This window comes from Homarus americanus, unplaced genomic scaffold (genome assembly GCF_018991925.1).
Source record: "Homarus americanus isolate GMGI-L3 unplaced genomic scaffold, GMGI_Hamer_2.0 scaffold25827, whole genome shotgun sequence".
Lineage (NCBI taxonomy): Eukaryota > Metazoa > Arthropoda > Malacostraca > Decapoda > Nephropidae > Homarus > Homarus americanus.
This window is the reverse complement of record NW_024738300.1, coordinates 4,280,666-4,299,510: the sequence shown is the minus strand read 5'-3', so window position 1 is coordinate 4,299,510 and position 18,845 is coordinate 4,280,666. Positions and strand designations below refer to the sequence as shown.

The 18,845-nt window shown below is 38.6% G+C and overlaps 1 protein-coding gene across 1 annotated transcript in view; it reads left to right on the top strand.

The window, feature by feature from the left end:
* The first annotated feature begins 1,742 nt into the window (after positions 1-1,742).
* LOC121873937 (glutamate receptor ionotropic, delta-1-like) overlaps positions 1,743-18,845 on the top strand; it is a 74,190-nt gene continuing 57,087 nt past the window's right edge. Inside the window, exons 1-3 of the mRNA XM_042377817.1 lie at positions 1,743-1,823; positions 18,139-18,356; positions 18,499-18,675. Of these exons, the coding sequence (XP_042233751.1) occupies positions 1,743-1,823; positions 18,139-18,356; positions 18,499-18,675 (476 nt within the window). The remainder of the gene's footprint in view (positions 1,824-18,138; positions 18,357-18,498; positions 18,676-18,845) is intronic.

Genomic DNA, 18,845 nt, shown 5'->3' with positions numbered 1-18,845 from the left:
TATACTTGAGATCAGAACTATGAAGAACAATCAGATGCATTAAAGAATCAATTCACAGTATCACTCTGGTTCCACTTAATGACACAAACATTCAAAAAAACCCTACTATCAAAATTATTTAAGAAATATTAAACTACACACGTCAAGATAATATCAGTCTGAGGAATGGTGTTAACTACACCCGTAATAAGGAAGATAAAATGTTCCTCTAGGTATCTCCTAGAGTCCTAGACTCACGGTCTCAGTGTGTGACCATTAATATACTCAGATAGCCTCAGTGTACTCCCAGTGCGTCCATGGGCAGGAAGAGAGTGAGCCAATCAGACCTTGTGCAGTTGAGAGGAGCTTTAGCTTCCCGTTAGCAAGAGGGTTTCACTAAGCGGCTCGGGACATGTGGTGTTGTGAGCCGACGTGTTGAGAGCCGTCCGGGTGGACGGCTAGATTCCCTCAAGAGATCCTTTGGTACCCCACTAAACAGTGACAGGCCTACTCTGATCGGTCCAATGGCGACAAACGCCACCCTCAATCATCAACGGCAGTCTCAAACGGCAGTCAATCTCTTGCAGTCAAACTCCGGTCAACTCCAGTCAAGTGGGTTCTGACGGAAACCCTGAAATGAACTCACTGTTAGCTCTAGTTTACTTTACCACTGCCCTATCTAACCCTGTCTGAGATCGAATGAGACTTACTTGTTATACTGCAATAGCGCAGCACAGGTGACTAGGCCACGTGACTATTTCTGTGCCAGACGCGCAGGGACGTCTTGTTTTGTATGAATCCTCCCCGCGACTGAGACCTAGCCAGCGTCGCGTCTCCTCAAGGCGTTAGCTTGGGCCTACGTGACATATTTTCCGCCTAACTAATAACTCCTTGGGACACCCGTAACATTATTCAGACTGATAAACGATCTATAATAATTTCAAATTCAATAATAGTCCCTTACTTCATGAATCGCATCATTATTAATTCGGTAAATTACATTTAATATCATATAGGCCTAGTTCCGCAATCTCTCGCTACGAGCAGGAAGTGCTCTCTCCCCTCAGATGACCTTGAACGCTCAGTATCGCTAATGGCGGGGCATTTGAAATTACTCTGAAATTTCTGAATATTACAATCGACCCCCCTAAAAAAAAACAGCACTGTCCTCATGTGCTGAGAAAAACATACATACGACCCCCCTAAAATTTGTTCTAAGGACTGCATCTCACCCCTTTAACGTGCTAAATGCAGCATTTGTCTTCTCTCCTCTCCTTTTCTCTCCCGCTAACATATATATATATATATATATATATATATATATATATATATATATATATATATATATATATATATATATATATATATATATATATATATATTAGAGTAGTCCTTGTTACAAAGTAATCAGAGCCGCCCTTAAATGTGTTTCTCTCGACAAAGATTCACTTCATGTCAAAAAATAGGCAATGAACAAAACAAGCAGCACTGATAAGAGCCAACATACATTTATTCACTCCCAGTTAGTGTTTAGGAGAGGATCCTTCAACAACACATATGCACAGGTGAATGAATAATGGTAATTAATCAAACAAATTTGTATTTTGTGTTATCATGGAAATATGATGTCCACCCTTCTGCATATAAATAAGGACATATACACTTATAAATAATTTCAATAATCCGTATATTAGTTTTTGTACATTACTGGCCAGCTGCTAAATCCTACGAATTTCACACTTCCGTTTGACAGAGTTAATGCCATGAAGAAGCAAACACCAAAGCAACGCCAGGTGGCAGCAGACCACGCCAGGATTGTGCGTCTGTGGCTGGGCGGCATGCCAGTAAGGAAAATATCCCAAGAAACTAACACCAGCATGTCCACTGTGTATAGATGTGTGCAGCGGTGGAGACAGGGAGACAAGATGGACAGAAATCGGCACCTAAATATACCTGGCCACATTTCACGCGAGGAGACTGCACACATGATCAGTGTACAGCTGTGCAGAAATCTAGATGCATTAAGACATAACTTACATAATAGGGTAGTTGAAATTCCATTTTGTTATTATTCTGAGATGTTCGAACAGTATATGAAGGAAGTGAGGCAGAGCCACACCCAAATACATTTACAGCAATATAACGTGTATGACCAGTCATTATCTGGAGTCCTGGCTGTCACAGACTGCCAAAGTAGATTGGCTGCCTGCCACCTCGCACACATCCAGCGAGCCTTCTCGTGGGTCACATCTCCAGGTGCTGGGGTGGACTCATCCATCATTGAATTTAGTGATGTGATAAATTAAGAAATGTTGGGTTATGACTAGCTTTATATATATATATATATATATATATATATATATATATATATATATATATATATATATATATATATATATATATATATATATATATATATATATATAGAGAGAGAGAGAGTATATATAAGATACAAAGTGTGTAATCAGCTATTTGGTGTAATGACTAGTCAACTCGTATAATGTAAACAATTTTAATCTAATTGAACCTTGCAAAACCGAATGTATACTATCTTTATCAAGCCCAGCCTACCATAACTTAACTGAACATTAGATTAGTTAAGTTAGTCGTGGTTAGGTTAGGTTAGGTAGGTTTCATTAGGTTAAGTAACTTAGCATTACCAAAACTGGTTATATATATATATATATATATATATATATATATATATATATATATATATATATATATATATATATATATATATATATATATATATATATATATATATATATATATATATATATATATATACATATGCTGATAACCACAAGGAAATAATAAAACACCAAGTTCCCAAGCGCTTTAGTGTAATTCACATCTTCAGGGGTGTCTTCTTGTTTCCTTGTGGTTATCAGCATATACTTGGTTGATTTTCAGCATCATTCTAGGATGCCCAAAATCAACCACAATTGTAAGCATGAGGAAAGAGCTCGGACTGCCCTACCTATCTGAGAGGATAGCTCTACTTAATACCATGTTTTGTGTCAAACATTTGAAGAACAATGGTCCCCAATCTATAGCACAAACTGATTTGATGTTCTATCTAAGTAATCCAGACCATCTCGCCAACCATCCACAAAAGACTCTCTTTGGGGCGTGGCTTCATAAAAGTGATGCACATCTCTTGAAACTGAATGTCCCAATCACCCCAGACGAACCTATTAATGCCATTCCTCCTTGGCTGGATATATCAGAAGGGCAAACTTTGACAGTTTAAAGAGGCAGCTGAGAGAAGGGGTGTAGCGCTTGGCTGTGAACCTGACAGATGACACCGACCTGATAACGAGATCTGAGATTGCCGAGTTCCACGACAATATAAATAGTGGGTAACTTAATGCACAAAGGCAGAACATACCATACAAAAAACTCATATCAGACAACAATGATCCTAAATGGATAAATCATTATTTAAAGAACATCATTGGCCAAAGAAAGGCTATAAGTAGAAGGATAAATCGTGGCGAAATTCACCTCCGGGACTATTATAGGGTATTGGCGAGTAGGGTTAAAACCGAGATAAGGAAAGCAAAAAGGAATAATGAGGTAAGGATAGCAAGGGAGGCGAAGACAAACCCCAAAGGATTCTACCAAATGTATCAAACTAAAACACGAGAAAAGATTGGACCAATACGGTCAGACTTCGGCGAGCTCACTGATAATGACGGAGAAATGAGCAATAATTTGAATAAATATTTTTCAACAGTTTTCACCACCGAAAATTTAAACATGATACCCGAGGCACCGACTCTATTCAGAGATAGTGAAGAAAACAAATTAAGTGAGATAGTAGTGACTAGTAACGATGTTAGTAAGCAAATAGACAAACTAAAGCCTATAAGTCACCTGGTCCCGATGAGATATTTGCCAGAGTATTAAAGGAATGTAAGGAAGAGCATAGTATGCCCTTAGCAAAGTTGTTTAAGATGTCATTAAAAACAGGTGTAGTACAAGAATCCTGGAGGATAGCGTATGTAATACCGATTTTCAAGAAGGGGGATAGATCACTATCCTCTAACTACCGCCCAATCAGTCTAACATCAATAGTAGGCAAATTACTGGAAGCAATCATTTCAAACTCTATTCGAAATCACCTGGAGAAGCACCGATTGATCAATGATTCCCAGCATGGCTTCACAAGCGGACGTTCTTGCCTAACTAATCTATTAACATTCTTTTCATCAGTTTTCGAATCGGTGGACGAGGGGCACAATTATGATGTGGTATATCTCGACTTTAGCAAAGCCTTCGACAGAGTCCCCATTTAAGACTAATTAGAAAGGTAGAAGCTCATGGCATCAAAGGTGACATCCTTAAATGGATTAGGGCGTGGTTACAGGACAGGAAACAGCGAGTGAGCATTAACGGCACTAAGTCCCATTGGAGCAACGTCACAAGTGGAGTTCCCCAAGGCTCAGTACTTGGACCATTATTATTTATTATTACATAAACGACATAGATATCGGCATTGACAGCAACATAAGTAAATTTGCTGATGACACTAAAATAGGACGTGTTATCAAATCTGACGAGGACTCGGCAAAACTACAGGAAGATCTAAACAAATTTTTCGAATGGTCTGAAAAATGGCAGATGAAATTCAACGTGGACAAATGTAAAGTACTCAGTATAGGAGATGTAAACAGGGAAACCAGATACCAGATGAACAACGATGCCATAGAGAAATCCGACTGCGAGAGAGATTTAGGAGTAATGATATGTAGGAACCTTAAGCCAAGTAAACAATGTGTTTTTGCTCGTAACAAGCTAATAAAGTACTTGGGTTCATACAAAGGAGTGTTAGTTACAAGACTAGGGAGGTCATCCTAAAACTGTATCTTGCTCTTGTGAGACCACACCTGGATTACGCAGTTCAGTTCTGGTCACTGTATTACAGAATGGATATAGAATCCTTGGAAAGAATTCAGAGGAGAATGACAAGACTAATCCCGGGCATTAGGAACCTTGAGTATAGAGACAGGTTAAAGCATCTTAATTTGCACTCCCTTGAGAGACGTAGAGCGAGGGGCGACCTGATAGAGGTGTATAAGTGGAAGGCAGGGCTAAACAAAGGGGACATTACAAAGGTACTCAAACTATCCAACAGGAGCGAACTCGTAACAATGGTTTAAATTAGACAAATTTAGATTTAGGCGTGAAATAGGTAAACACTGGTTTGGAAACAGAGTAGTGGATGAATGGAACAAGTTACCAAATATCATCATTAACTCGAATACGCTGAATTGCTTCAAACATAGGTTGGATGCTCATATGAGCAATAGGGGTTGGGTGTAAACGGGACTGCCCAGTATGGGCCAATAGGCCCGCTGCAGTTTCCTCCATTCTTATGTTCTTATCAGTTCCTATTAATTACACTCCTGTTGGTAGTAAGCAAATGTTAAACACCAATGTGGTGAGATGTGTCACACTAGAAACTATTAACAGACACATATAGAGTATTAAATCAAGAGAATGTTATGCTTTTACTGCTGGTTTTGTGCCTAAAGTTGTATGTGATATTAAAAGACATGTGATAAGTGCCAATGAGAACAACTCTCGTATCGAATTTGTGTGGATCCCGTCCCATGTTGGAATTAGGTATCATGGCGGTGCTGATAGACTGGCCAATGAGGCATGTAAGAAAGAAAATGTTGACCGTGACAGTGGCCTGTCCAATGCTGTAATTAAAAACATTCAAGTCAGAATCATGAACTCTGATCTAGAAGAAGTGAGAAATGCAGAGAGACCTGCCAGTTGTAGCGTTAGTAAATATGACAAATTTTGTAACAAGAGGTACCGGTATGGCCAGCATAAGGACAGAACCAGACAATGTGATGTAGTCGTGGCCAGAATTAGGCTAGGATACAGACACATCTGGCAAGTTAGTAACGCTGTACCCATACCGGAATACTCAGCATGTAAACTTTGTGATAAACCTTTAAAGCATACACTTGAACACTATATTATTGAATGAGATACTGTCAAAGACTTCAGGCCATCGGGCTGATTGTATCATGAACTTTGTAATTACTATATTGAATCGGGGGTGCTTGGGGACATTCTTGTCGTTTATCCCAAATTTGCTAGCCCACACTGATTAGTCTTCAATTAGAATATGACGGCAAATGTATATGAACCACTGTCTTACATGGCAGCGAACAGTGACATCACCCACATGACTCTGTTCTATGTATATATATATATATATATATATATATATATATATATATATATATATATATATATATATATATATATATATATATATATATATATATATATATATATATACCTCCTCAATATTACCATGTAATTCAATTGATAGTAGGAACATCATAGAATCTAGTCTTATTAAACATACCGAAGCATTCAACATGAATTTGAGTAACGGCATGTACAAGCTGGACAATTTTGTAATTAAGAAGATTTGTGATCAGGTGAGAAGGCCGGGTCACTTGACCGTCTGACCTGACCACCAACCGTTGTGTGCTATTTAAAGATTAGTAGGGTCATTACCTAATACCTGATCATTGTGGACCTGGTCTCACCCTCCTCTGTATATATACACCTAGATTTGTATTACTCTCTCTAGTCTGTACTCACCCCTGAAGATGTGAATTACACGAAAGCGCTTGGGAAGTTCGTGTTTTCTTCTTTCCTTGTGGTTATCAGCATATATATGTAGGTATGTGTGTATATATATATATATATATATATATGTGATATCCAGAAATTTCAGAGTAATTTCAAATGCCCCGCCATGAGTGATACTGAGCGTTCAAGGTCATCTGAGGGGAGGGAGCGCTGCCTGCTCGTAGCGAGAGATTGCGGAACTAGGCCTATATGATATTAAATGTGATTTACCGGATTAATAATGATGCGATTCATGAAGTTAAGGGACTATTATTGAATTTGAAATTATTATAGATCGTTTAGCAGTCTGAATAATGTTACGGGTGTCCCAAGGAGTTATTAGTTAGGCGGAAAATATATCACGTAGGCCCAAGCTAGCGCCTTGGGGAGACGCGATGCTGGCTAGGCCAGTCCCGGAGAGCATTCACACAGACAAGACGTTCCGCGCGTCCATCAGAAATAGTCACGTGGCCTAGTCACCTGTGCTGCGCTATTGCAGTATAACAAGTAAGTCTCATTCGATCTCAGACAGGGTTAGATAGGGCAGTGATAAAGTAAACTAGAGCTAACAGTGAGTTCATTTCAGGGTTTCCGTCAGAACCCACTTGACTGGAGTTGATTGGAGTTGACTGGAGTTGACCGGAGTTGACTGCGAGAGATTGACTGCCGTTGATGATTGAGGGTGGCGATTGTCGCCATTGGACCGATCAGTGTAGGCCTGTCACTGTTTAGCGGGGTAGCAAAGGATCTCTTGAGTGAACGAGTGCTCCCGACAACTAACACGACACGGGACCAGCATCAGCAGTGGGTGATCAGTTCTTACCACTCCGGTGCACAACCCCACATGTCCCGAGCAGCTAGTGAAACCCTCTTGCTAACGGGAAGCTAAAGTTTCTCTCAACTGCGCAAGGTCTGATTGGCTCACTCTCTTCCTGCCCATGGACGCACTGGGAGTACACTGAGGCTATCTGAGTATATTAATGGTCACACACTGAGACCGTGAGTCTAGGACTCTAGGAGATACCTAGAGGAACATTTTATCTTCCTTATTACGGGTGTAGTTAACACCATTCCTCAGACTGATATTATCTTGACGTGTGTAGTTTAATATTTCTTAAATAATTTCGATAGTAGTGTTTTTTTGAATGTTTGTGCCATTAAGTGGAACCAGAGTGATACTGTGATTTGATTCTTTTAATGCCTCTAATTGTTCTTCATAATTCTGATCTCAGGTATAACCTTGTTCCCCAGAGTAGTGGTTAGGTTAGGTTAGGAAGTGTACATCTGTTGAGGTGCTATAATTTTGTTGAGTGCCCTTAAGGCCTATTCATTGTAGAGTATTTAATTTCTTAAATTTTATTACCATTTCCTCAGTGACTGATATTATTTTGTTGAAAGCCCTTAAGGCCTATTCATTGTAGAGTATTTAATTTCTTATATTTTATTACCATTCCTCAGTGACTGATATTATTTTGTTGAAAACCCTTAAGGCCTGTTCATTGTGGAGTATTTAATTTCTTATTTTTTAGTACCATTTCCTAAGTGACTGATATTATTTTGTGAAAGCCTTAAGGCCTGTTCATGTGGGCGAGCAACATTTCTTGATACTTCAAATTTATTGTTGCCTGTGTTTCTAATAATTTCTATGTCATGTATAACTTTTATTCCCCAGAGTAGTGGTTAAAGTTTAAGTTAAGAGGTGCGCATATTGGTGTACCATTATTTGATTGTGTTTGTAGTGTTGGAGGGAATATAAGTGTCTAAATTTTACAGTGTGTCTCATTCATCCCAGTCACAGACGCTATCCTTCCACGGGTCACGGACAGTTCATTTTGTGTAGTAGATTTAAGTGTTCTTGTGCTGGTTCGGGATTTTTCTCAAAGGGGCGCTTCCACTGCCTTTACCATCTATTAAATTTTAATAAACCCCAAGTCAAGTGAGAAATTAAAGTCCAGCAAATTCCGACCGGTTACATATATATATATATATATATATATATATATATATATATATATATATATATATATATATATATATATATATATATATATATATATATATATATATATATATATATATATATATATATATATATATATATATATTTCACGTAGATCCACAATGAAAAGGTGGATAAGATAAATCTTGATAAAATCACACGGGAAAAGGGAAACAACGGAGCACCTTAGCTTTCGTCTTTATTCAAGACATCTTCAGAGACAACTGGATTACACGGACAGAGAGAGGCTTAAATATACAGGGTGACCTTAAAAACAAGAGGTCAGGTCATAATGATGTCATCCACTGATCCCCATACATCTAGATGTATGATAGTTATTTAGTGGGTCCCTTATTTTTGACCTGACCTGACTAGTCACGCCGCCCCTTCTCTTAAGCTCCTCTACATGTGTGTTGGTGTGGGGATTAGTGGATGACATCGTGTAATTCACATCTTCAGGAGTGAGTACAGACTAAGGAGAAGTAGAAAACAAGGTTTACATATACAGAGGAGGGTGAGACCAGGTCCACAATGGTCAGGTATTAGGTAATGACCCTACTAATCTTTAAAAAGCACCGCAACGGTCGGTAGTCAGATCAGAGGGCAAGGTGACCCAACCTTCTCACAAATGATACTAAAACGTCGAAAAATCAAAAGAATAAATATAATGCATTGGATTACGTTAACACTGCACAAACATATAAAGTAACTAACACTGAAATTAACTATTGTGAAACAACACTGAATTACTTAAATGTACCTAAGCAAGCACTGATGGACACATAAGAGACATGAATAGGTACTCACATAGATATACCACATTGGTGGCGACAGGAACAACACAAAAATAAAATGAAGTATAAGTAACAGGTGACGAGTGTCACTCAAAAGAAGGTGATCTGAAGGACAAGAGGACTGGACTGAACTCAGTCTGCTGGTGGCGTACTGTATATAGGGTCAGCTCCCGCCAATGCGACACTCAGGTGAAACATGGGTCGTTCAACGATGCAGATGGTCGTTAGAGAAATAAAGAAAGCTTGTTACAATACTAAATGAAGAAATACGATGGGCTTGAACAAATAATAACAGTTAAAACCTTAACAGCACAGGGAAAGGTGACCAGATTATATAATAGTAAATATAACACATCATTACAGGAATAATATGGAACAACATGGAAGCATGTTATAAAAAATAATAGAAAAATACGACACGGTCGTAACATATATATATATATATATATATATATATATATATATATATATATATATATATATATATATATATATATATATATATATATATATATATATATATATATATGTGTGTGTGTGTGTGTATTATATATATACTTTTTTTTATGGGGATTAGCTCACTTGGGCACACGTCACTAACCCACATCGGGGCTTGGGGGACTAAAATTTTATACTGATACAGGGTAATAAAAATAAATAAAACATAAAATAATAATAATAATAATAATTCATATTACCGTACATAAAATTTATAAAAAAATAAAATAGAAATAAAATAATAAAATAATAATGGTAATTATAATAATATAAGGAACCATAAGGTAATACAAAATTTAAAAAAAGTTCAAAGGTAGGAAACAATATATGTATGTTGTGTTTTCAGTAGTAAGATAAACAATTGAGACCCTGCAAGTATGTGTAAATGAGGCAGAAAGTCAAATCAGCAACCTGGGACTTGGTCACAATTTTTGTGATGCCATATGGTAGCAGGGTCTACTATTAGACAACACATTATGCTTCCAATATCTTCCCAGGCGGTAGTACCTCCCTGTTTGGTAGCTGCCTACGGTGTGTGTGTGCGTGTATGTGTCTTTGTGTGTGTGTACGTGTGTGTGTGTGTGTGTGAGTGTTTGTGTAATACTACAAATAATAATAATAATTAGCGATTTATTAAGATATAATGGCAGCCCGAAGGTTGAAAATATACAATGAACAGAGATGATAAATTACATATGGTGAAATCAGGGAGTGGGTCAATTGATTGACAAAAGCTTTCAATACAGAAACATAAGAAACATAGAGTCAACGTGTAGATTAACTTTAGATCTGGTCATGTGGGAGCGGGTCTGTAGACGTTCTTGTGACATGATGTCACAAAGGGAAAATCTTGTCTATCAAATCTTCTGACGTTTTTTAGGAGTCTTCGTAGTAGTAGATAATGATGAAAATTACGATGTTATTTACTTAGACTTTAGCAAAGCGATTGACAGAGTACCGCATCAGAGGCTTCTGAGAAAAGTTAAGGCTCATGGTATGGAGGGGAACGTTTTAAATAGGCTAAAATCATGGCTCACCGATAGAACACAGAGGGTCAGCGTAGATGGTATTAAATCTGAGTGGGGCCGTGTAACCAGTGGGGTTCCCCAGGGGTTAGTACTGGGCCCACTCTTGGTCATAATCTGCATAAGCGATCTAGATACTGGGATCAGCAGTGGATAAGCAAGTTTGAGGATGACACCAAAATAGGGCTGCAGATTAAATCAGGGCAGGATGCAATTGCACTACAGGGGGATTTAAATACACTGCAGGAGTGGTCAGAAAATGGCAAATAAAATTCAACACCAGCAAGTGCAGCGTACTTAATATTGGAAGAACAAATACTGTCAATCTATACAGCCTTAACAACATCAACCTAGAGAAGTCGACTTGTGAAAGAGACTTAGGGGTACTTGTAAGCCCGGTCCTATGGCCTAGAAAACAGTGCGTTAATGTTCGAAATAAGGCAAACAGAGTATTTGGTTTTTATCTAGAAGTGTAAGTAATAAGAGTGCAGAGGTCTTATTACAACTATATATTACGCTAGTCAGGCCGCACCTCGATTATGCTGTTCAGTTCTGGTGCCCTTATTATAGAATGAATATCTATTCACTGGAATCGGTGCAGCGAGGAATGACGAAAATGATTCCAGGACTTAGAAACCTTCCATATGAGGACAGGTTAAAGAAACTAAACTTGCATTCCCTAGAAAGACGAAGAGTGCGGGGAGATATGATAGAAGTATTTAAATGGGTGAAAGGTGATCAATAAAGGGGATATAGATAAAGTTCTTATAATATCCGAGCAACGGATTAAAGTTGGATAAGTTTAGGTTTAGGAGGGAGATAGGAAGGAACTGGTTCACAAATAGGGTGGTGGACGAGTGGAACAAGCTTAGCAACTTTGTAGTAAGTGCTGGAATGCTGGAATGCCATGCACAGGCCAACCGGTCTATTGCAGACTCCTTATTTTCTTATGTTCTTATGTCGGCGCCAACAAAGTCCTTCCCACTGTCTTGATGGCCGTTGTACCTGGCTGCTAAGCTGCTACCTCACTACAGCTGTAGATGTACCACGTGGTCCAGGTATATCCGGGGACAAGCTTAGCAACTTTGTAGTAAGTGCGGGAACTCTGGGATGTTTCAAAAGGAGGCTAGATAGATTCATGGATGATAGAGAGTGGTAGTAACTCTCGACAGGAGCTGCCATGCACAGGCCAACCGGCCTATTGCAGACTCCTTATTTTCTTATGTTCTTATGTTCTTATATCCTCCAGCTCACACAGGGTGTTGGAGATGTTTCTTGTTCCTCATGTGATGCAGTTATGAATTCATCATTCCTCACCTGGGTGGAGTAGGGAGTCATCATTTCTCTCCTGATGTAGTTTGGAGTCTTTCTTGGCTTCTCATCACGAGGAAATTCCCGAGGTGGAACTCACTGATAACGACGGAGAAATGAGCAATAATTTGAATAAATATTTTTCAACAGTTTTCACCACCGAAAATTTAAACATGGTACCCGGGGCACCGACTCTATTCAGAGATAGTGAAGAAAATAAATTAAGTAGTGACTAGTAACGATGTTAGTAAGTAACTAGACAAACTAAAGCCTAATAAGTCACCTGGTCCCGATGAGATATTTGCCAGAGTATTAAAGGAATTTAAGGAAGAGCTTAGTATGCCCTTAGCAAAGTTGTTTAGCATGTCATTAAAAAACAGGTGTAGTACCAGAATCCTGGATGATAAAAAATGTAATACCGATTTTTAAGAAGGGGGATAGATCACTATCCTCTAATTACCACCCAATCAGTCTAACATCAATAGTAGGCAAATTACTGGAAGCAATCATTTCAAACACCATTTGAAATCACCTGGAGAAGCACCGATTGATCAATGATTCCCAGCATGGCTTCTCCAGCGGACGTTCATGTCTAACTAATCTATTAACATTCGTTTCATCAGTTTTCGAATCGGTGGACGAAGGGCACAATTATGATGTGGTATATCTCGACTTTAGCAAAGACTTCGACAGAGTCCCCCACGAAAGACTAATTAGAAAGGTAGAAGCAAATGGCATCAAAGGTAATATCCTTAAATGGATTAGGGCGTGGTTACAGGACAGGAAACAGAGAGTGAGCATTAATGGCACTAAGTCCCATTGGAATCAACGTCACAAGTGGAGTTCCCCAAGGCTCAGTACTTGGACCATTATTATTTATTATATACATAAACGACATAGATTTCGGCATAGACAGCAACATAAGCAAATTTGCTGATGACTCTAAAATAGGACGTGTTATTAAATCTGACGAGGACTCCGCAAAATTACAGGAAGATCTAAACAAATTTTTCGAATGGTCTGAATAATGGCAGATGAAATTCAACATGGATAAATGTAAAGTACTCAGTATAGGAGATGTAAACAGGGAAACCAGATACCAGATGAACAACGATGCCATAGAGAAATCCGACTGCGAGAGAGATTTAGGAGTAATTTTAAGTAGGAACCTTAAGCCAAGTAAACAATGTGTTTTTGCTCGTAACAAGGCTAATAAAGTACTTAGGTTCATGCCAACGAGTGCTAGCTACAAGACTAGCGAGGTCATCCTAAAACTGAATCTTGCTCTTGTGAGACCACACCTGGATTACGCAGTTCAGTTCTGGTCACCGTATTACAGAATGGATATAGAATCCTTGGAAAGAATTCAGAGGAGAATGACAAGACTAATCCCGGGCATTAGGAACCTTGAGTATAGAGACAGGTTAAAGCATCTTAATTTGCACACCCTCGAGAGACGTAGAGCGAGGGGCGACCTGATTGAGGTGTATAAGTGGAAGTCAGGGCTAAACAAAGGGGACATTACAAAGGTACTCAAACTATCCAACCAAGAGCGAACTCGTAACAATGGTTTTAAATTAGACAAATTTACATTTAGGCGTGAAATAGGTACACACTGGTTTGAAAACAGAGTAGTGGATGAATGGAACAAGTTACCAAATATCATCATTAACTCGAATACGCTGAATAGCTTCAAACATAGGTTGGATGCTTATATGAGCAATAAGGGTTGGGTGCAAACGGGACTGCCCAGTATGGGCCAATAGGCCCGCTGCAGTTTCCTCCATTCTTATGTTCTTATATTTAGGGGAAATGAAGAAGAGAAATTAAAGAATATCACTATCAGAAAAGAGGATGTTCTTAAGAGGATAAATAAATAAAGAAGACAAAATCCCCAGGGTCGATTGAAATTTTCCCTCGAGTCTTGAAAGAGTGTAGGGAACAGATTAGCGGACCCCTCGTAAACTTATTTACAAAATCATTAAACACTGGAGTTGTGCCAGACTTGTGGAAACAGGAAAATGTAGTACCCATATTCGAAAAGGGATACAGAGCATCAGCGTCAAATTGCCGGCCGATCAGTTTGACGTCAGTAGTGGGGAAATTTCTTGAATCAATTATAGCAAATAGCACCCGATCGCATTTAGAGAAAAGCAAATTAATCTACGACTCTCAACATGGGTTTACAAAGGAAAAATCTTGTCTAACAAATCTGCTGACGTTTTTTAGGAAAGTTTTCGAGGTAGATAACGACGAAAATTACGATGTTATTTACTTAGACTTTAGCAAAGAATTTTACAGAGTTCCGCATCAGAAGCTTCTGAGAAAAGGTAAGGCTCATGGTATCGAGGGGAAAGTTTTAAATTGGATAAAATCGTGGCTCACCGATAGAACGCAGAGGGTCAGCGTAGATGGTGCTAATTCTGAGTGGGGCTGTGTAACTAGTGGGGTTCCCCAGGGGTCAGTACTAGGCCCACTCTTGTTCATAATCTACATAAACGATCTAGATGCTGGGATCAGCAGTAACATAAGCAAGTTTCCGGATGACACCAAAATAGGGCGGCAGATTAATTCAGGGCAGGATACAAATGCACTACAGGAGGATTTAAATAAACTGCAGGAGTGGTCAGAAAAATGGCAAATGAAATTTAACACCAGCAAGTGCAGCGTACTGAATACTGGAAGAACAAATACTGTCAATGTATACAGCCTTAACAACATCAACCTAGAGAAGTCGACTTATGAAAGAGACCTAGGGGTACTTGTAAGCCCGGACCTACGGCCTAGAAAACAGTGCGTTAATGTTCGAAATAAGGCAAACAGAGTATTGGGTTTTATATCTAGAAGTGTAAGTAATAAGCGTGCAGAGGTCTTATTGCGCTAGTCAGGCCGCACCTCGATTATGCAGTTCAGTTCTGGTGCCCTTATTATAGAATGGATATCAATTCACTAGAGTCGGTGCAGAGAAGAATGACGAAAATGATTCCGGGACTTAGAAACCTTCCATATGAGGATACGTTAAAGAAACTAAACTTGCATTCCCTAGAAAGACGAAGAGTGCGGGGAGATATGATAGAAGTATTCAAGTGGGTGAAAGGAATCAATAAAGGTGATATAGATACCTGTAAAGTTCTTATAATATCCGAGCAGGATAGGACTCGTAGCAACGGATTTAAGTTGCATAAGTTTAGGTTTAGGAGGGAGATAGGAAGGAACTGGTTTACAAATAGGGTGGTGGACGAGTGGAACAAGCTTAGCAACTTTGTAGTAAGTGCTGGAACGCTGGAAAGTTTCAAAGGGAGGCTGGATAGATTCATGGATGATAGAGAGTGGCAGTACCTCTCGACAGGAGCTGCCATGCACAGGCCAACCGGCCTATTGCAGACTCCTTATTTTCTTATGTTCTTATGTTCTTAAGGGGAGGGCCCGACAGACCGGGCTGGCAGCTGTCTCCACGGCAGCTGCAACCACCGCCGCGTCAGCGGGCAGCGCCGAATACACACTTCCTTAGCCTATGAAGGCTGAAGGAAGTGTGTGTGTGTGTGTGTAAATAAATCACTGTAGGTGCGCGTGATCCATGTAAATGTTTTTAACCATATAGAAAAAAAAATACGAAGTCCTCAAACGCTTTCGTGTAGTTCACATCTTATAAAATAATGGAGAGTGAGATCAAGTCACTAGGGACAGCAGGTGTCCACCATATTCAGGTCACTACGTTGTGGCCCAAACCTTTTTTCTGATTAAAAATCTTCTTAATGACAAAATTATCCATTTTTTACATGCCATTTCCCAAATTCATGTTAACAAATTCATTATATTTAATGAGACAATTGAATTACATGGCAAGATTGAGGAGGCATTATCACAGTCAATGAAATGATTATCATCTCTGAAAAAACGAACAAAGTATTGGATCACTGACTTATCTTAATGAACACTATATTTATGTTGTTTAAGTCTATTTATAAGATATTTGTCTTGTTTGCTGTAATTTGAACATATTACATTCCTTGCAAGAAACCATGCAAATGCAGCCACCTGTATTGCTGGAGGAGTTGTTAATTAACATTTGTGTTACGGTGCATGAGCTACTAAACGATACATTTACATTCCAGGTTTTAAGTTGTAGAGGAATTTGAGATAAATTTTCGTTAAATGGCAACACTAAAGGTTCTTATTGTCTTGGGGAGGTTTAGGATCTGTTCTGTAAAAGATATTTGTCTTTAAATTCAATCCAATATTATAGATATATGCAAATTCCTCATCAACGAATTCCGGACTGCATATTCGTAAAAATATTGATAAAAATACTGAATGTTTGACTGTATATTATGGTGGGCAAAATAATAATGAATGTATGAACACACATTAGTAGGTTTTCTATAAATACTGAACTTAAAGGTGTTACCTATTCTGTGGTGCCGACAATTTAGTCACTTTCTAATTCCACAGTGAATTTGATCGAGGGGTTAAGTTGCATATCATTCTCCATCGAATTCAGATTTAAAATCCTTAATACACAGTTTGATAAGTTCAATATAAACATTGTTTGAGACAGGCATGAAATATTCTCCAGGGAGTCTGTGAGGAACTCAAGAAAATCATCATATGGGACCTTTGAAAACAGCGATGTTACATCAAACCTAACGAGTTTAAAATCCTAATTAAAGTATTATTAAGTTTCTCAACTAAATCTACACAATATTTTGCGAGCTAAAGGTTTAATAAAGACATTAACCATTTAGACAGGTTATGAATGATTGACCCAATTTTGTTGTTAATCATGATAACAATATAAAATCTAACATGATTTACTGTGTTTACTCTGTATTTTTCTATTAAAAAATCATCTGTTTAACATATTATAGTTTACTGTACATCTTATATTTAAGTTTATAACAGTAATTTGTGGTCAGGTTTTAACACCAACACAACCTGCTTGTAGGGACTCTTTTTGTTGTAAGTGATAATACGTATTATTGATTATCTTGTTATCTTAGCCTATAAACAACGTTTTCTTATAATGTAATATCAATGTATAATCTGTAACCTATACTACTTTGTTTTATATTCTCTATGGATAAAGACACAAATACACTCCTCTTATTCATCCTATTTTTACATTAACCTTCTATTAGATAGCAAGGTCACCCCAAAGTCACAACAGTGTCTTGGGTGTATTCCTTAGCGCTTAAAAATAATGACTAGGAAATGCAATTTTTAACCACTTACACATATTTATCGATAACTTATTTATAACATTTATCTGCTGCTGGAATCAGTATACCGTTAAATAAAGAGTGACAAATATACCAACCTGGACGTTCCTCATAACACCTCCCCTTCTATACACCAAATTTTAGACGTCAAAATGAAATTAAATGAGATCTTAGGCCTCAATGCCTTAAGATTTTTAATATCATTAAGGCTTTGGAAAACCGGTTGATATACCCCAGGAACACTGACAACATCTTTATATGACTTGTGCAAGTTTTCTTTAAGTAAATTATTTTTCTTCTATGAATTCCTACCACAAGGAATAGGAAGCTACATCTTATTCGTCTAAAACAAACACGAGATGCCTAATTATCAAGTCAGATTGTACAGTGTATGTCAACTCTTAGTCATTCATGCTGGATAATCTCGAAGGTGAAGACATCCTGCTTAACGCCACAACTTTGTTCAGACCTAATTATGAAAATAATGCATTCTCATTAAGGCTTATTTAACAGGTGTCACCTCGATAGACACACACACATAAATACACACGGGCACACACACACACACACACACACACACACACACACACACACACACACACAATAACACCATTAGCTCGATTGTATTTGTTTTCCAATTCCAGGTGATAATGGCATCACTCGGATATAATGCAATTGTGGTTGCCGCCACCTTGGTAGCTGTTGTACCTAGAGAAATTCAGAAACTGGACGGACCCGTGGAGCAGGTTGGCGTGGATGTGGGCGTGATGGTGGGTCAGGTAGTGAAGCACCATCTCACCGGCTGTCACCTGGTGCTCATCACCACTACACAACACTCACAAGTACTCTCCAGTATAATAAGGTGAAACTATATTCACTTTTGTTTATCTACAAATACTTAAATTCAGAAACAATTGCAAGTATTATGCAGGAGAAAAACCTTAAGAGCGTTTTGGGACCGCCTCCCCGAGGGGTCTAGTAACGTAAATTTGTGTGTCCCCCAGACACATGGGTGTGGGTGTGGAGGCTGGCGTGATAGTGGAGGCAGGGTGGGAGTTGTCTCAGGACCAGCTGACCCAGGACCACCTCCTGCAGGGGCTATGGGGAGACACCAGAACCACCTGCCGGGCCCTCATCCTCGACCTCTCAATCAGTAACAACAATACCCACCGTATGTTCAGGTAATACTTTACATAGAAAAGAACACTGTGCTATAAATCATAGTTACTCGGTGGTTGACACAATGACAATCAGCGTTTCAATCTGGCGGTGGTATACTGTATACTGAAAATGAGGGCGAAATCTTTTTGAAAAGATAGACTTTGTTTAGTTTTAATACAATAATAAATAC